The sequence below is a fragment of the Heterodontus francisci genome, chromosome 13, assembly GCF_036365525.1.
Source record: "Heterodontus francisci isolate sHetFra1 chromosome 13, sHetFra1.hap1, whole genome shotgun sequence".
NCBI lineage: Eukaryota > Metazoa > Chordata > Chondrichthyes > Heterodontiformes > Heterodontidae > Heterodontus > Heterodontus francisci.
In genome coordinates this window covers 114,553,673-114,573,913 of record NC_090383.1, presented here as the reverse complement: position 1 = coordinate 114,573,913, position 20,241 = coordinate 114,553,673, and the positions used below count along the sequence as shown (strand labels likewise).

Below are 20,241 nucleotides of genomic sequence, written 5' to 3'. Positions count from 1 at the left end.
AAACAAACTTCATTTTCTATTCTAGCTACTATCATTCATTCAGGATAGCTAACCAAGGCTGGGAAAGATTTCCTTCTATTGCAAACCAGTAGCTACATTGTCACGGTGAGCTGCTTCCAGTAGTCACTTCAGTGGTGATTTGATCTTTATTGATGTGAGTAGCATCACTACTGACCGAGCTGGCCGAGTCCTAAAGGACATAGCTGCTAGACTGGGTCTGCGGCAGATGGCGAGGGAACTATTGAGGGAAAAACATACCTGACCTCGTCCTCAACAATCTGCCTGCCACAGATGCATCTGTCCATGACGGTATTGGTAGGAGAGACCACCGCACAGTACTTGTGGACACCAAGTCCACCTTGACATTGAGGATACCCATCATCGTGTTGTGTGGCACTACCACCTTGCTAAATAGAATAGATTTCGAACAGATCTAGCAATGCAAAACTGGGCATCCATGAGGCGCTGTGGGCCATCAGCAGCAACAGAATTGTACTCAACCACAATCTGTAACCTCATGGCCCAGCATATCTCCCACTCTACCATTACCATAAAGCCAGGAGACCAACCCTGGTTGAATGAATAGTGCAGGAGGGCATGCCAGGAGCAGCACCAGGCATACCTCAAAATGAGGTGTTAACCTGGTGAAGCAACAACACAGGACTAGCGTGCCAAACTGCGTAAGCAGCATTCTATAGACAGAGCTAAGCGATCCCATAACCAACAGATCAAATCTAAGCTCTACAGTCCTGCCACATCCAGCCATGAATGGTGGTGGACAATTAAACAACTAACTGGAGGAGGTGGCTCCACAAATATCCCCATCCTCAATAATGGGGGAGCCCAGCACATCAGTGCAAAAGATAAGGCTTTGCAAAATCTTCAGCCAGAAGTGCCGAGTTGATGATCCATCTCGGCCTCCTCCTGAAGTCCCCAGCATCACAAATGCCAGACTTCAGCCAATTCGATTCACTCCGCGTGATATCAAGAAACAACTGAAGGCACTGGATACTGCAAAGGCTATGAGCCCAAACAGCATTCCACCATTAGTACTGAAGACCTGTGCTCCAGAACTTGCCACACCCCTAACCAAGCTGTTCCAGTACAGCTACAACACTGGCATCTACCCTGCAATGTGGAAAATTTCCCGGATATGTCCTGTACACAAAAAAAAAGGACAAGTCCATTCCAGTCAATTACCGTCCCATCAGTCTACTCTCAATCTCAGTAAAGTGATGGAAAGTGTCATCGATAGTGCTATCAGGCGGCACTTGCTTAGCAATAACCTGCTCAGTGACACTCAGTTTGGGTTCCGCCAGGGCCACTCAGCTCCAGACCTCATTATAGCCTTGGTTCAAAAGTGGACAAAAGAGCTAAATGCAAGAGGTGAGGTGAGAGTGACTGCCCTTGACATCAAGGCAGCATTTGACCGAGTATATTATCAAGGAGCCCTAGTAAAACTGAAGTCAGAGAATCAGGGGGGAAACTCTACACTGGTTGGAGTCATACCTAGCACAAAGGAAGATGATTGTGGTTGTTTGAGGTCAATCATCTCAGCTCCAGGACGTCAATGCAGGAGTTCCTCAGAATCGTGTCCTAGGCCCAACCATCTTCAGCTGCTTCATCAATGACTTCCTTCAATCATGAGATCAGAAGTGGGGATGTTTGCTGATGATTACGCAGTGTCCAGCACCATTCGCGACTCCTCAGATACTGAAGCAGTCCGTGTAGAAATGCAGCAAGACTCGGACAATATCCAGGCTTGGGCTGATCAGTAGCAAGTAACATTCGCACCACACAAGTGCTAGGCAATGACCATCTCCAACAAGAGAGAATCTAACCATCTCCCTTGACATTCAATGGCATTACGATTGCTGAAACCCCCACTATTAACATCCTAGGGGTTACCATTGACCAGAAACTGGACTGGAGAAGCCATATAAACACTGTGGCTACAAGATCAGGTCAGAGGCTAGGAATCCTGCGGTGAGTAACTCTCACCACCTGATTCCCCAAAGCCTGTCCACCATCTACAAGGCACAAGTCAGGAGTATGATGGAATACTCTCTACCTGCCTGGATGAGTGCAGCTCAACAACAACACAAGAAGCTCAACACCATCAAGGACAAAGCAGTCCGCTTGATTGGCACCCCATCCACAAACATTCACTCCCACCACCACCAACACACAGTGGCAGCATTGTGTACCATCTACAAGATGCAACGCACCAAGGCTCCTTAGGCAACACCTTCCAAACCCACGACCTCTACCACCTAGAAGGGCAAGAGCAGCAAATGCATGGGAACACCACCACCTGCAAGTTCCTCCAAGTCTCTCTCCATCCTGAATTAGAACTATATCGCCATTTCTTTACTGTTGCTGGGTCAAAATCCTGGAACTCCCTTCCTAACAGCACAGTGGGTGTACCTACCTCACATGGATTGCAGTGGTTCAAGAAGACAGCTCACCACCACCTTCTCGAGAGCAGTTGGGGATGGGCAATAAATGCTGGCCTAGCCAGCAATGCCCACATCCCATGAATGAATTTTTAAAAATCCTAATTTGATCTGAACTAGGGCAGTGGTAGGCAATGTTCCCTTGAAATTTTAGTTGCTGTCCCTTTAAATTCTTTGCATGGCCGTGTACACGTTTATCACAGAAAAGGCCTGCTGCATGGCCGTACAGCTCAGTGGGAACATTAGCAGTTGGGTGAGTAGTCAAGCAAAACAGCGACCTCTTGAGTCCCTTCCGAATGAAGCAGGGATGTGTACTGGCGCCGTCCTTATTCACCATCATTTTTCAGCATGATGCTGCAGCAGGCAACGGAAAACCTTAAGGAGGGAGTTTACATGTGCTTCCGGACTGATGGAAGCCTTTCCAACCTTGGGCGTCTTCAGACACTCTCTCAAAGACTCAAGTAAAACTCATCCATGAACTAGGCCAGGAGAGCACAGTCAGACCTGCAACATCTTTTTCTGAGGCGGCACAACTCTTCCGACTAAAAGTCAGTTTAAAGAAAACTGAAGTCCTGCATCAGCCTGCACCCCGAGAAGAATATAGACCACCAAGCATTGTCATCAAGGGAACCAAGCTGAATTCTGTCAAAGCAATTTACTTATTTGGGGAGCATCATCTCGTTTGATGCCACCATAGACAAGGAAGTGGACAATCGGCTCTCAAAATCAAACATTACGTTCGGCAGACGCTTCAAACGAGTGTGGAGCAACCACCGCCTCAGAGCACAGACAAAACTCAGTGTACAAAGCTGTATTCCTCACCACCCTCTGTATGGCACCGAGTCATGGGTCCTATACTGCCGTCATGTAAGAGCACTTCCATCAACTCTGCCTCTGCAGCATCCTCAAAATCCGCTGGCACGACTGCATCACAAACATTGAAGGCCTGCAAACAGCCAACATCACGAGCATCAAGGCTATCCTATTGCAAAGCCAATTGTGTTGGGCGGGTCACATTGCCCAGATGGATGAGAGTCACCTGACCAAGATCGTGTTGTTTCGAGAGCTTACCACGAGTGGAAGGAGCAGAGGGGCCCCATATAAATGTTTCAAGGACTTCCTGAAGTCCCCCTCTGTGTGCCACATCGACCGTCGCCAGTGGGAAGCACAGGCCATAGATCGTGATGCCTGGAAATGCTACATCAGGGGAGCTGCAGACACCTTTGAGACTGAGCAAAGAACTAGCATGAAAGAGAAAAGGAGAAGGATAGATCCAATTGCCCCCAGCAGTAACTACACCTTCACTTGTACCAACTGTGGGAAGAATCTGCCAGTCACGCATAGGCCTGACGATCCACCAGTGGGTCTGCAACCAATGACTACAACCTTCCCAAAATCTTCGGCTGCGAAGGAATACCAAGAAGCTACATTTGGCCTTCATTTCCCCAACTAAGAAATGGAAATGTCACCAAAGTTTCTTCTTGAACTTTCCAGTGACCCCACTGCATGTAAAGTGCATTAGTGTGGATGATGGGTGAGAAAGAACCCTATCGTTGAATAGCTCACTGACACGGTTGTGTGTGACATACTGGATGGTTGCTAACATATAAAACCACATGCTGGACAGTGCAGGGTGGAAAAAATATTTAGAATATTGAAGTAGAAACATAAATATAGCAGCAGTTTTATCACATTTTAACTCGAGGGTCTTGATAGTCGGACTGATCCTTAAAACAATATTGGACTGCTGAAAGGAATTGGGAATTATCTTCGATGTAAATTTCAAACTTGATGCTGTAATGTGGTAAACTCTTACCGTGACGTCCTTTGAGTAGGTTTTATGAATTGTAGGTGTCCATGTGGGCGTAGAACATGACTTAGTTATTTTGGAGGGGGGAGGGCTGAAAAGAATGGAAGGACGATCAGGAGTTAACTTTCATACTAGTGGCCGTGATTATTGAAGTAGAGTTTTGTTCACTTTGTGTGAATCCATCATTCACTGCTGTCTTTTGGTGTTCTAGATGGCAGTATTGGAGATCCAGGGTAATGGAGAATCATCATACGTGTCACAAGAAGCAATCAATAATGCAATTCAGTCACTCGAAGACGCCCTGCAGCGAGTAAGTATTGCACCAGTTCAACTACAGAAACTAAATGATCACTTACTCAGCTCTTTGAATGTATCCAGTTGTAGCCAGAGAATCAGCCTGCACTGGCTTCTCCTTCCTGCTCCTGTACTGTTCTCTCTGGTGTCCTCTAAGGATCTGTCCTTCACCCTCTTCTATTTTCCATCTACATGGTTCCCCTCGATGACATCTGAAAACACCATCCATTTCCACGTGTACGTTGATGATGCCTGGCTGTACCTTATCACCTCTCCGGACCCCTCCACTATTTCTAAATTTCCTGATTGCTTGTCTGACATCTGTTACAGAATGAGCGGAAATTTCTTCTAAATAAACGTTGGGAAGACCAAAGCCATTGGTCTTCAATCCCCACCACAAACTGTTTCCCAGCCATCAACTCCATCAATCTGTAGCTGAACCAGATTATTTACCACTTGGTGTTTTGTTTGACCACAAAATGAGCTTCTGATCACAAATTGGCACCCTCACCTGAGACCACCTATTGTCACCTCAGTAACATCACTTGACTCCATCCCTGCCTCAACCCATCTGCTGCCAAAACCCTTGTGTCTTTGTTATCTCTAGACTGGACTGTTCCAGTGTACACTTGGCCAGCCTCCCCGACTCTCAGTAAACTTACTCACCCCTTTATTGCTGACCGACATTGACTCCTGGTAAGCAACACCTTGATTTTAAAATTCTCCTCCTTGTTTTCAAATCTCTCCGTGGCTTTGCCCCTCCCTATCTCTGTAATCTCTTCCAGCCCTACAACTCAAATCTCTGCTGCTCCTCCAATTCTGGCCTCTTGCACATCCATGATTTTAATTGCTTCACCATTGGTGGTCATGCCTTCAGCTCCCTAAGGCACTGAGCTCTGGAATTTTCTCCCTCTGCCCCTCTACCTCTCTCTCCTCCTTTTAAGACACTCCTTAAATCGGCGTCAGCTGTGGCTCAGTTGGTAGCAATCTCACTTCTGAGTCCGAAGTTTATGGACTCAAATCCAGGCTGAGTGCAGTACTGAGGAGTGCTGCACTTTGACATGCAGTTTTTAGGGTGAGACGTTAAACTGAGGCCCTGTGTGTCCCCTGAAATGTACATAAAAGATCCCATAGCACTGTTTTGAAGAAGAGCAGGAGAGTAATCCGTCGTGTACTGGCCAGTATTTATCCCTCAATCAGTATCAAAAACAAATCTGATCATCACGTTTCTTTTTGTGGGAGCAAATTGGCTGCTGCATTTCCTACATTACAACAATACTTTAAAAGTACTTTGGCTGCAGAGCACTTTGGGATGTCCTGAAGCTATGTAAGTGCAAGTTTTTTGTTTTAAAACCACGGACCAAGTTTTTGGTCACTGCCCTTGTATCTCGTGGTTTGGTGTCGAATTTTGTTAATGCTCCTGTGAAGTGTCTTGGGGTGTTTTACTACATTGAAGTTGTGTGCATCATGTCATTTCTTGTACATTTGAAGCCCTGCAATTCAGATCCAACTTTTGGATTTTAGTTTTCTTTACACAGCAAATTTGAGGGACGCATCACTAAATAGAGCCTTGAGAATTACTGCAAGGGGAATCTGGTAGATGCTGTGCCTTGCGTCCTCCCCTCCCTTTTACTTCAGGAAAAAAAATCTGTCTATCCCAACCAAGTACTTGAATACAGAAAGGAGTGAGTTCAGACCTGAGGTTGAACACGTGCACCTGACCTGTAGCCTGTTGGTTTATTGGTCTGCACATCTAACTTACTCTTTCAATATGCAAAAGTCTGGCCTTTCTTGGGTTTCATTTGTTTGTACAACCTACTATCTTATCAATGGATAAGATTAAATTACTGGTTTGTGATAGCATTAGCAAACTGTGCTCGTTTTCAATTATGGCAATGGGTTGGAGTTTCTTCAAAGGATTTTCCAGGTCCCCTCTTAATACTGAAAATTCTACAATAAAATCCTATTTTTTTGAAAACGCCATTGCACACATCAGATTGGAGTTTTTGAGATAACAGCCAACATCAGTTGCTAGTTACTTGTTTAGGTTATTCCAGGAGCAAAGAAGGCCAGATGTAATTCAAAATTCAAATCTCAATTTGGTAATGTACAACAAAAATGCGTTTTAAGAGATTATAATATAAAGCAATTACACACTTTACTGTGATTCTTGCCTTTGTTTCTTTTAATGCTAGTCAATCATGTGGCACGGCACAGCACAGGAAATGCTGTTGTCAGGTCAAGTAAGGGTAGAGAAGGGGAAAAATTGGATGAAGGCCAAGGAGAGAGGATGGAATGGGAGAAACTAGTTGGGGGGTTAGGAAAAGTTCCTCAGTTAGGGTTGACTGTGAAGTATCTGGAAGTAGAGTATTGCATATTTTTAAGAACTTCACTGACCTAGATGGCTAAAAAAAAATTAATAAGCTCCAGTGATAATGTATCTTGCAAATAATGCTAATCCGGGCTCATCTTGCGTCAGCAGGTCATTTGTAATGGTATTTGAATTTATGTAACTGCAACTTAATGGTAGTTATTTGTAGATGTCAGATGGAATTGGCAGTTTTAGATTGCAGATCTACAAATCATTTGATGCAGTTGAATTATATATTTTTTTTAATGTGGTTTCAGCTCCTAATGTTTACCCTGATGGAGACAAGTGCACAGGTTGGAAATACAAATGCTGCATTGTCTGGTTAAAGTACAAAAGCTTCTCTACTTAGTGTTAAGGAGTTCTTCTTTGGCCTCCTTGTCTCAAGAGACAATGGGTAAGCGCCTGGAGGTGGTCAGTGGTTTGTGAAGCAGTTGAGTCACACTAAAGCTTTGAACCAACCAAGAACAAGCCATTGAATATTACGTTTGATTTTTACCTTGTTTTAAAACAATGGTAGATTTAGAAGTTTTCATTTCTCATTTTTAGGCCGTTTTGTTTTCTTTAGAAAGCATTAGTAAACGTGGAAAGATGGATTTGGTCCAGTGAATTGCTCTTTGACTTATCTGTTTGTTTTGCCCAATTTTTAATCTGCTCTCGATTATTGTGTTTCCTTCTTGAGGACCACGAGTTGTGAACTTGTATTAAACAGTTTCTAATGGAATTTTGTTACTTAATCCCCTCACAGCCAAGTGCTGCTGAAGTGCCTTGTTTTTGGGACAAGTGGGCTGTTTGTAAGACACTCGGGTCTTCAATTGGCTGTAGATTATTGAGCACCAGTTGTGAGGACATGGTCTACATTATCTGATGCCCTGTAGTGTTCCATGGTTTGGTAGTTTGCTCCCTTGTTGAAATGCACCTTGTCGCTTGCTCAGAGTATGTGTTTGACCACTGCCTGTATAGCTCTGTAATAATGCCCTGGGGGACACTGAAGAGTGGTTCTTGCATTTACCTCAAAACACCTGAAGGGAAGTCCTCACCCTCTGCTTTGACACTTCTGTGTCATGGGGAATTATGATCAGTGGATCTTTAATTGGTATTTATTGAAATAGATTACAGCGAAAGAGTGGAAGGTTTCCATAAACAACTGAAGTTCACCAAAACTTGAAATATGTAAAAAGATTATCCACAAATGTTCTGTTGCTGTGAAGTAACAGATCTTTAAGCTCTCACCTACATTTCGTTGAGACTTTTAAAATTATGCAGGGTTTTGATGGAGATAGTAGACGAAGACTACCTCACTTGCAAATATAGAATTTTACATTATCATATTATGGTCACTCATCCCTAAAGGTTCTTTTACAACAAGATTATTAATTAGCCCTTTCTCATTACATAAAACTAGCTCTAAAATAGCCTATTCTCAAGTCAGTTCCTCAACATACTGCTCTAGAAAACCATCCCTAACACACACCAGAAACCCGTCCTCCACAGCATTAGTGCTAGTTAGGTTTACCCAGTCGATATGCAGATTGAAGTTACCCATGCCGCATGCTTCTCTAATCTCCTGATTAATACCATGTAAAGCCTGGCTCGGGTATAAAGTTAAAACTCAACCTGACAACAGCCAACCTGGGCCTGAGTCCTTGAATTTTTTTTCTCATGCCCGACCCGACCTGAAAATATCAAACTTCTTATTGAAACATCAAAAAATCATATTGTTAAAAAAAAACAATAGAAAACTGTACAGTCCAGCATGACCCGACCCGAGCCAGAATGCTGGACAGAGAATATAGATGCGACCTGACTCGAGCCCAACACACGTAGAACCATAGTACAATAGATAGAGTTCAGATATTCTTGTCTGCTCTGACCAAATAAACTATCTGCCCAATGTAATCCCACCTTCCAGCAACTTGCCCATAGCCCTCCAGGTACATGTCCAGGTACCTTTGAAAAGAATTGAGGGTCTCTGCCTCCACCACCATTCCTGGCAGCCAATTCCAGACACCCACCACCTTCGGTGAAAAGGGATCCCCTCATGTCCCCTCTAATCCTTCTACCAATCACCTTAAATCTGTGCCCCCTGCTAACTGACCTCCCTGCCAGGGGAAACAGGTCTTTCCTGTCCACTCTATCTAGGCCCCTCTTAATTTTGTACACCTCAATCAAGTCACCCCTCAGCTTCCTCAGTTCCAGGGAAAACAACCCTAGCCCATTCAATCTTTCCTCATACTGCAACGTTCAAGCCCTGGCAACATTCTTGTAAATCTCCTCTGTACTCTCTCCAGAGGAATTATGTCCTTTCTGTAATGTGGTGACCAGAAATGTATGCAGTACTCCAGCTGTGGCCTAACCAGCATTTTATACAGTTCCAGCATCACATTCTTGCTATTGTATGCTATACCTCGACCAATAAAGGAAAGCAATCCATACGCCTTCACCACTCTATCCACCTGTCCTGCCACCTTCAGGGACCTGTGGACATGCACTTCAATGTCTCTCACTTCTTCTACCCCTCTCAATATCCTCCCGTTTATTGTGTATTCCCTCCCCAAATGCAATGCCTCACACTTCTCTGGATTGAATTCCATTTGCCACTTTTCCACCCACTCAACCAAAACCTTGATATCACTCTGGAGTCCACGGCTTTCCTCCTCACTATTAACTACATGGCCAATTTTTGTGTCATCACATTTCCCAATCGTGCTTCCCACATTTAAGTCCAAATCATTAATAATTCCCACAAACAGCAAGGGACCCAACACTAAGCCACGTGGAACATCACTGGAAACCGCTTTCCATTCACAAAAACATCCGTTGACTATTATCCTTTGTTTCCTGTCACTGAGCAAATTCTGGATCCAACCTGCTTTCATTTTACTGACCGGTCTGCCATGTGGGACCTTGTCAAATGCCTTACTAAAATCTATGTAAACCACATCCACTGCACTACCCTCATCAATCCTCCTTGTCACTTCCTAAAAAACTCATTGAAGTTAATAAGACATGATCTTCCCCTAACAAAGCCATGCTGACTATCCCTGATTAATCCGTGCCTTTCTCAGGGACAGTTTATCCTGTCCCTCAGAATAGATTCTAACAATTTACCCACCACCGAGGTCAGACTGACTGGCCTATAATTACCTGGTTTATCCCTTGCACCCTTTTTAAAGAATGGCACAACGTTTGCAGACCTCCAATCATCTGGTATCTCTCCTGTATCTGATGAGGATTTGAAGATGATCCTCAGCACATCTGCTATTTCCTCCCTGGCTTCCTTTAACAGCCTGGGATACACTCCATCCGGTACTGGCGATTTATCCACTTTCAGGGATGTCAGACCCTCAAGCACTTCCCCTCTCATGCTTATTGTATCTAATGCTTCACACTCCTCCTCCTCTTTAACTACGACATCTGCATTAATCCTCTCCTTTGTGAAGACAGAGACAAAAAACTCATTAAGAACCCTATCTACATTTTCTGCATCCACGCATAAGTTCCCCTGTACATCTCTGATATGCCCTACCCTTTCCTTAGTTATCTTCTTGCTCTTAATGTACTGATAAAACATCTTTGGGTTTCCTTGATTTTACCTGCATTAATTTTTCATGTCCTCTCTTTGCTATTCTGATTTCCTTTTTTATTTCACCCCTGCATTTTCTATACTCCTAGGCTTTCTGAAGTATTAAGATATTTGTGATTGTCATAAGCTTTCTTTTTTTGCTTTAACCTGCCCTGTAAGCTTTTAGATAACCAGGGGGCTCCAGATTTGGCAATACCACCCTTAATCGTTGTGGAGACATCCCTACACTGTGCCTGTAGAATCTCATTCTTCAATGCCTCCCACTGGTTTGCCACTGATTTTCCTTCAAGTAGCTGCAACCAGTCCACTTTCGCCACGTCACCTCCTGTTTTGTAAAATTTGCCTTCCCCCAATTTAGAACCTTTACTTCTGTTTGATCTTTGTCCTTTTCCATGATTGTGCTAAAACTAACTGTATTATGGTAACTATCTCAAATGGTCACCCACTATTACTTCATCCACTTGTCCAGCTTCGTTACCGAAGACTAAATCTAGAATTGCACCCCCTCTCATTGGGCTTGTTACGTGCTGGCTAAAAAGGTTCTCTTGAACACAGTTCAAGAATTTTGTCCCCTCTGTGCCCTTCACACTTTGTATCCCAGTTGATAGTTGAAATCCCCAACTATTATTGCCTTAAAGTTTTTGCACTCAGAAATCTGCCTACATATTCTTCAATCTCCCTCTCACTGTTTGGGGGGTCTATAGTACACTTCCAGTAATGTAGCTGCCCCCTTTTTATTTCTGAGCTCCACCCATATGGCCTCATTTGATTCATTTAGCATATCATTTCTCCTCAAAGCTATTATTGATTCCTTAACTAATAATGCTACACCCCCTCCTTTTTTTATCTCTTTCTATCACGCCTGAAAACTCTATATCCAGGGATGTTGAGCTGCCATTCATAGAATCATAGAATGTTTAAGGCACAGAAAGAGGCCACCTGGACCATCGTGTCTGTGCCAGCCGAAAAACAATCCACCTTTTCTAATCCCACCTTCCAGCATTTGGGCCATAGCCCTGCAGATTACGTCACTTGAGGTGCATATCCAGATTCCTTTTAAATGAGTTGAGGGTCTCTGCCTCAAATACCCTTTCAGGCAGTGAGTTCTGGCCATCACCACCCTCTGGGTGAAAAAGTTTTTCCTCATCTCCCCTCTAAGCTTTCTATCAATCACTTTAAATCTATGCCCCCTCGAAGCTGACCTCTCTGCTTAGGTGAATGGACCCTTCACCTCCACTCTATGCAGCCCTCAAAGTTTTGTACATTTCAATCAAATCTCTCCTCAGCCTTCTCTGTTCCAAGGAGAACAACCCCAGCCTATCCAATCTTTCCTCATAGCTGCATTTTTACAGTCCTGGCAACAGCCTTGTAAATCTCCTCTGTACCCTCTCTAGTGCAATTCTTGCCCCTCTTTAAGTTTCCATTATAGCAACGATATTGTGTTGCCACGTGTCTATCTGTGCCCTCAACTCATCGGCTTTATTTGCTATACTCCTTGCATTTAAGTAAATACCCTTTAACACTGCCAAATTCCTGTCTTGCACACTTTTTAACCCTTTGTTTCTTCTGCCTTTGAGTCACTCACTAATTTTGCTGATTTTCTGCATCCTGTTCCCTGCCCTGAAATTCCTATCTAAGACTGTGCTCCGGTTCTCATCTTCCTGCCTAGGCAGGTTTGGTTGGGTTTGGGTCTGGTAACCAGGCTTTAATACCATGCCCCACACTACCATTACTGTTTGGCCTATATACAACTCCTACCAATGTTTGCTGCCCCTTGCTGTTTCTTAGCTCCACCCAAACAGATTCCACATTTTGTTTTTTCGAACTGAGATCCTCCCTTACTAATGTACTGATCCCATCCCTTACTATCAGTGCAACACCATCTCCTTTTCCTTTTTGCCTGTCCTTCCTAAATGTCGAATATCCTTGAATATTCAGATCCCAGTCTTGGTTACCCTGTAGCCACGTTTCTGTTATGGCAGTTAGATCATACCTATTTACCTCTATTTGTGCCTTTAAATCATCTACCTTGTTGCGAATGCTGCATGCATTCAGGTAGAGTGCCCTTAATCTTGTCATCTTGACATTATTCTGCATTCTAAGCCTAGTTGATGCTCGCCTTTGTTTCGCCTGTCTTCTAATGTCACTTGCTACTTTTCTACCTCCTGTTACCAGCTTTACTTCCTTCCAATTTGAGCTACCCCTCGGGTTCCCATCCCCCTGACAAGCTGGTTTAAACCCTCCCCAACAACACTCGCAAATCTCCCTGCAAGGATATTCGTTCCGGTGCTGTTAAAGTGTAGCTTGTCCATCTTGTACAGGTCCCACCTGCTCCAGACTTGTTCCCAATGCCTCAGAAGTCTGATGCCCTCCCTCCGACACCAATCCTCCAGCCATGTGTTCAATCGATCAGTCCTCCTATTCCAATGCTCCCTAGCACGTGGCACTTAGAGTAATCCTGAGATTACAGCTTTGGAGGTCCTGCTTTTTAATTTCCTTCCTAACTCCCTAAAATCTGTTATCAGTACCTCATCCCTCTTCCTACCTATGTCATTGGTAACAATGTGGACCATGACCTCTGACTGTTCACCCTCCCCCAGAAGGATGTCCTGCAGCCGCTCCATGACATCCTTGACTCTGGTACCAGGAAGGCAACACACCATCCTGGAGTCACATTTACTGCCGCAGAAACGCCGGTCTGATCCCCTGACTATCGAATCTCCTATGGCTGTTGCTCTTCCACTCTTCTTCCCTTCCTGTGCAGCAGTCACCCGTGGTGCCACAGACTTTGCTCTGGCTGCACTCCCACGAGGAACCATCGCTGTCACCAGTATCCAAAATGGAAAACTGAATAGACTCAAGGGACTCCTGCACTGCCTGCCTGGTTCTCTTAGATTGCCTGGCAGTCACCCATTCCCTCTCTGCCTGCATGCTCCTAATCTGCGGTGGGACCACCTCTCTAAACGTGCTATCGACATAGTCCTCTGCCTTGCAGATGCACAGCAGTGACTCCAGCCGCCGCTTGAGTTCCAAAACCTGGAGCTCAAGCTTCTGCAGCCGGTGACACTTCCTGCAGATGTGTTCGTCTAAGACACGTGGTGCACCCATGACTTCCCACATACCGCAGGACGTACATTCCACTTGCCAAGCTGACCTGCCATAACGTAACTTTAAAAACTTTTTCATACAATGAGAAGTAAAATAATTTACCAGTTACTCACCAATCAACTTCTTCCCCGTACTGAAGAGAGAGGCAGCAACTGGAGGCTGAAAAAAGGTAAAAGAAAGAAAGGAGCCCCTCCCTCACGCACCAAACTTCCACTTTGCATTCTGTACACTCAATAAATTTATTTTCTTCATAACTTGTAGTTCCCCTCCTTACCGAACTCCCTTAACACTCTGTGCCCTCTAGCAGCACTCAGTGCAAGGATCTTTGATTTTTAATCATTGCATGAGGAGAGTGGTTAGGAGAAATTTCTTTATGCAGAGAGTTATAGAATTCTATGCAATAGAGGGTGGCCGAGGTAGAAACAACTGCATCTTTTAAGAGAAAACTGAATACGCATTTAATGCTGGGAAAGATGACTGCTCTGGAGAGAGAGAGAGCAGGACAATGGGATTCATTTTGGATTGCCCTCAATTATCTTTTTTTTGCTGTAAATGTCTGAGTATTGTATTGACGGAGGCTAGGGCACAAAATGTCTATTATGACACACGTTCATAATGGAAAGTTAATCCCATTGTTACTACAAGTGATTAAATGCTCAATTACTCCAAAGGATTTGAGGTAGAAACTGCACACACATTTGAGTTTGATCAGTAAAAGAAAGCAGGTTGCTTCAGGGAAATAAAACAATTAAGATAGGCAGAGTCAAGTTTTGTATATAAAAGCAAAATACGGCGGATGCTGGAAATCTGAAATAAAAACAAGAAATGCTGGAAATGCTCAGCAGGTCGGGCAGCATCTAGTCAAGTTTATGTATGCTCATTTTGCACTAAGTAAATGCCTCAAAGTTCTTACTCAATCTTTACTGAATAGGAGCACTCATGGGTGCACTATTCTCCTGCTGATAGTGAGATAATCTGAATCTAACTGAGGCCACAAATAAATGTAGATGCTTTAAATATATTTTTCATTTCCCCCTTTCGTGACAGGAATTTATTCAGAAATGTTTGGAGGTTGATCCTGTCAAACGACCCACTGCCCGAGAGCTTCTCTTCCACCCAGCTCTGTTTGAAGTACCTTCTCTCAAGTTGTTAGCAGCACATTGTATCGTCAGTCATCCTCGTAAGTATTTGTGAAAACGCACGTCATTAGCTTTGCACCTCTTGGGGCTCAAAACTTTTTATGGCCTGCATACTGAAATCCAGGGTTGTGACTTGTATTGAAGTGTGGCAGGAGCTGCTGGTTTTCCAGTTGAATGGAATGTAACTTTTTTTAAGCAACTTCATTTACAAATGGTTTGCAGATGATTTTTCCATTCAAAGTCAGTTTCTGCGCTACCTCCTGTAAGCAAGAATGGGGATTCGTATACCTATTATGTGGTAACTTGCAGAAACCAATCAGCATTAATAGTAACTTTTGGCCATCTCTAATCGTAGCAGCTGGAATTTGAAAAGTCACTCATCTACATGAATGTGAAGTCCCATGAGATTAATGTTTTTAATATGAGTCTGGGCATGTGCTAATTTGAAGTGAGGCTGTTTTCTACCCTCAGAAGCAACCTGTACTTTGGGAATCACAGGATACCTTTTCCTGCAATCTCTCTCATTTCAGGTTTATTATTATCAGGAATGCCCTGATTGTGAACCAAGATTGTCACAAATGTATCTCAAGTAGACATTAAGAAGAGTTTTCACAATTAGCTTGCCGAAAAACTATTCGAATACTGTGGCTGTCTAACAGTTTAAGCTCAACAGTAATGAGCCTTTTTAATTGACAATATAGGTCCAGTAGCTGAAGAATATCAGCTATAAATGTGTTCTTAATATTAAATAACCTTATGTTGTATTGTAAAGCTTTTTTCTACCTCGTAAGGTCTTCTGGGGATTCTCTTTTTTAAAGCACTCAATTGATTTCTTCGAACATCCAATTCAGAAACATTAGGTACCAGATCCTTGGGTTTATGAAATTATCTATGCAACCCTTTGTATGTATTTTTTTTATAAATTGGGGAGATGACCACATGCCTGATCTCGTTTTTCCTGTCAATCTAATTGGAATGAGGCAGTGTGTATTTTTAAGATTGGAAATTGTTTCTTCGGGAATTGTAGTAATAGATACCCTTTAACAGGCTGGGCAAGATTTTAGTTCTGTCTTCTCTCATAGATATGATACCTGAAAATGCTTTGGAAGAAATAACGAAAAGCATGGACATGAATGCAGTTCTAGCAGAAATTTTCCATCGTGATGCAGAGGGAGTACAGATCAGGTATTATAAGCAAGACCAGCACCTCATTGATCCTGATCAGAAAGGAATTAGCCTAATATACATGTTTTTTAATATACTGTTAGAATGGAGATTTCCTTATGTCCTGTAATGTTTGTGTCCACCAATTATCTTGCGTGCACTTGGGCCCAGAACAGAAGAACAAAATTGGGTTCAAATCCTTCAACAGAGCTGGATGCCTGAATTTCTGGAAGACATGCTGTTGGATTCAAGGTGTTACTAGCATATAACAACAGCATTAACTTAATAGGTCATCAAATACAGAAAAAATTGGACACCATGTTTAGAAATCTCATTTTGGGAATCTCGTTGCAGGTAGCTAAAATCCCATGCCATGTTCCATCCCCTGTTTCACCTTGATAGACGCAAAAAATCATTAAAATTTCAAGTCCAGACAAAAGCAATACAGGAAATGTCACTTTCACAAACTGTTTTCTGAGTACAACAGACAGACAGGATTTGTTTTCAGGTTACCCTAGGGACTCTTCAATGCTCTAATACACTATCGCAGCCTCATCGCAGCAGGTTGCTTCTCTGTTTTAACTTTTGGAAATGATGGGTACAATTTGACCAATCCTATCCGATGCATGCAGGAGGAAATGTTCTAGTTTTTCCCCTGGCCGAACGTGCCTGTGTTTTTGAAAAACCTGAGCCATTGCTACACTAAGTTTACGTACTGAGTTACAGTCATCCAGTGGTCGTGGAGGTCTACCTATTGACTTCCATATACCTTCAGTCCCTAATGCTTTTGGTTTACATGTTTTATAAACTTGAGCTGTTTGCAAATGGAAATATGAGTTGTCAGATACCTAATGCAACTAATTTGTAGTGAACCAGATTGGAAAGAAATCTATTTTCTATTTCATTTCAAATAGTGTTGGAGAAATCCAGATTATGCCAAATTGTTGAACAAATTCTCCGGACTCAGACTTTGAGAATAAACACTTTATTGCATGATATCATGGGGAGCACACCTTCCCTAAAGGCGGTCCAGTGCTACTCCACCGGACAAAGGAAAATCTACAACGGATATACAGTTACTCAGCCCATCCCGGCTGGACATAGTCCAATCATAACGGTTATTGATTACATACATTACACATATTACCAATTAGATTACTCATTAGGCATCATGTGGCTACATGATCAGCTCATGCAAGCCCCCTGAGCATCTGTGATGTTTCTCAGACCCCATCAATTATCCTTGAGTCTTCCTGTCACCTCTATCAAACAACTTGCATTCCTGAGTGCTTCGCGCAGTCAGCAGTTACACTGATAAGAGGGGCCCTGCTCGGTGTCTGCTATGCTGTACCATGCTCAAAACTGCAAGCTAAGTAACTTGTCCCACAATGCCTCGGGTAAATACTCCATTTTGTACCAATATGTAGCTATACTTTCAACTTGTATATGAGTGTGTGTGTGTGTGTATATCTATATCTCTATATATCTCTATATATCTCTATATATCTCTATATATCTCTATATATCTCTATATATCTCTATATATCTCTATATATCTCTATATATCTCTATATATCTCTATATATACACATATTCACGAGGATTATATTTAATCTACTTACTCAAATAACAGGTATAGAAGCAAAAGCTCAGCAAAACTGCTCCCACAAATAGTATATCAAATTGTGATTTTATATTGCTTTTTTAAAAAAATACTTTCTTTGCTGTTCCTTACAGGTTCTCCCAGTTTCCTGCACTGGAGTTGGATAAATTTTTAGAGGATGTGAGGTAGGAATTCCACAGTAGGGTTAATGAACATCGTCCTCCATTTATTATTACGTGGTTTTAATTAAACTCTACTAAATTTTTTTGAGGTAACTTGCAGAACAGTATGACCCAGGAGTTGCTTATCTGAAAGTTATGTGTTTGTTTTCTATATGTATCGTGCTATGTTTTGATCTTTAATCTTTAACTTCAACCTGAAGGAATGGTATTTATCCTTTGACTGCATTTGGAATGCCCATGCCTCAGCAACCGCAGCAGGAGACTGTGACATCACCTATTATACCACCATCTGTGAAAACCCCAACACCAGAACCTGCAGAGCTGGAGACCAGGAAGGTAAGAAAGTTGCACCCTTTGACCAGATTACTTTTCTGCTAAGCTAGTCATCTTGGGAATGTTTGTTTGTGAGGTGTGAGAGTTGCTGGAACAGCTGCATATATTGTTCATCCCTAGTTGCCCTGAGACATGATTTTGCGCCTCCTTGAGCCACTGTAGCCCCTGCAGTGACGGTTCTACCACAATACTATTAGGTCAAGAATTCCAGGATATTAAACCGACACCAATGAAGTAACACTACAGATCCAAGTTAGCATGGTAGGTAGGCCCAATATTGTCACTGCTCTCATGCAGCCTCCACCACCAAGGAGTACACACGTTGAAGTAACCTTGAAGTGCTGTGTTGCATTCCATGGTTGGTACGTACTGCAATCACACTGCACTGGTGATGAAGATGTACCAAAGCCCAGCCCATTTAAACTCTGGATTTTCCAAAGGTTTCAGCGACATGAACACCTACAAGCAATACTCGTATTTGATGTGATCTTCAATAGCATTAATGGAGGTGGGTTAGAATTTTGCAGGCCTCGTGGGCCAGCATTGCTCCTTCCGTCGTGGATTTAAATTAGCCTGGAAGTACCTGTGAAATTATGAGCTGAACTGAAATATTCACCTGTGATGGATGTGATGTAAGGATTGACCAACTCCTTAATTTTTATTCTTCTCATAGGTCGTTCAGATGCACTGCAATATTGAGCCAGTTGATGAAGGAGCCAAACATCATGTAAGTTCCTCCCTTCCATTAAAGCATTGGTTAGCTGAAAGTTTCTTGTACGTGTTTTTTCTCCTCAGCAAGGCTGTTTATTTTTAGTATGTTCAAGTTGTGTGAAGGCTGATATTTGTGTTGAATGAGCGTATATTTGTGACTCTTAGTAGAGCATAGTCAGAAAACTCACTGATGTAATTTGATAGCATCATTCACAGTAACTTGTCTGAAAAATAAGCAACTACTGCAAACCAATAAAGTAAGTGGAAAGATAATCCTACAAATTATTATTCAATTGGCAATCTTTTTTTCTTTAAAGATGTCAGGCAGTCCGGAATGGCAAGTATTGAGGCTTGCTCCTGCCCTGTACTCATCAGTTTGATTCAATTAGTGGCATTTCTGCCTCAAGTCAGAGTTCTTGGATTCACGTCCCACTCAAGGATGTGAGCATATAATGTGGAACATCACTAAGGAGGGGTCTACCATTTTTGGGATAACCTGTTAAAAGCAAGGCCCCAGCTGTCAGTTCAGATGGGCATAGAGATACCATCACACTATTTGGAGAGAAGGAAGGTTGCCTGCTCTTTTGACCAGCATTCCTCCATCAATCAACGCCACCAGAAAGAATCTAAATGGTCATTTGTTTGCTTTATTTTGGCATCTTATTCACATTTGTGAGTATACATGACTTCACTTCAGAAGTAATGAGTTTGATATGAAGTATTTTGGGGCATTCAGAAGACATGGTGAGGTGCTGTACAGGTATTTGTTTACTAGCTAATCTAACCTAGGGCAGGAGCAAATTTATCATCGACCAAGGGTTGAACCTGAGACTTTCTGTTCTTGCCAGTACTCCATCACGTGGTACACTTACTCAATAAACCATTGAGGGCATGTTATACTCTATAACTGTGTGTAAACTAATCAATTAGGAATATCACGGGGTCAATTATGAGTTTGACTATAAGTTGCATAAAAGACATGTCGGGAGTGTGATCTGGAATTGCTTGACGATTAATCTTTTATTTAAGCTGATTAATAAAATAACTCCTTTTCAGAGAAAAAAAATAATGGTAACAAAATAAAGAAATGTTTCCTCTGTGATTCTTCTCTCCTTCAGTTAACTCTACTCTTGAAACTGGAAGACAAGCTAAACAGACACCTCAGCTGTGACCTGTTGCCCAGTATGTACCTTTGTCTGTTGCTTTGTGCACATCAAAATTTCAGTTCTTTACCAGAATGCATATTATTGGTTTAATTCCACAGAAACTTAACTTACCAGTTTGTCGGATCAATTTAGTAGCTTGTGTTGTTCCAAAATTAAATTGTTACAGGAAAACTATAGGGGAGTGGCATTTATCAAACGTTCAATGTCTGTCTTATTTTTATTTATGTAACTTCGTCCTGCATCGTAACCTAGTCATTCACCTGGGTCTTTTTTTCGGAACCGTTTTCTGATGCATCTATGTACCTTTTTGAGGCAGGCTGA

At 42.6% G+C, this 20,241-nt stretch overlaps 1 protein-coding gene across 1 annotated transcript in view; it reads left to right on the top strand.

The window, feature by feature from the left end:
• nrbp1 (nuclear receptor binding protein 1) overlaps positions 1–20,241 on the top strand; it is a 90,414-nt gene that overhangs the window by 58,148 nt on the left and 12,025 nt on the right. The window contains exons 9-15 of the mRNA XM_068045499.1: positions 4,478–4,576; positions 14,670–14,802; positions 15,844–15,946; positions 17,663–17,713; positions 17,911–18,046; positions 18,717–18,770; positions 19,873–19,936. Of these exons, the coding sequence (XP_067901600.1) occupies positions 4,478–4,576; positions 14,670–14,802; positions 15,844–15,946; positions 17,663–17,713; positions 17,911–18,046; positions 18,717–18,770; positions 19,873–19,936 (640 nt within the window). The remainder of the gene's footprint in view (positions 1–4,477; positions 4,577–14,669; positions 14,803–15,843; positions 15,947–17,662; positions 17,714–17,910; positions 18,047–18,716; positions 18,771–19,872; positions 19,937–20,241) is intronic.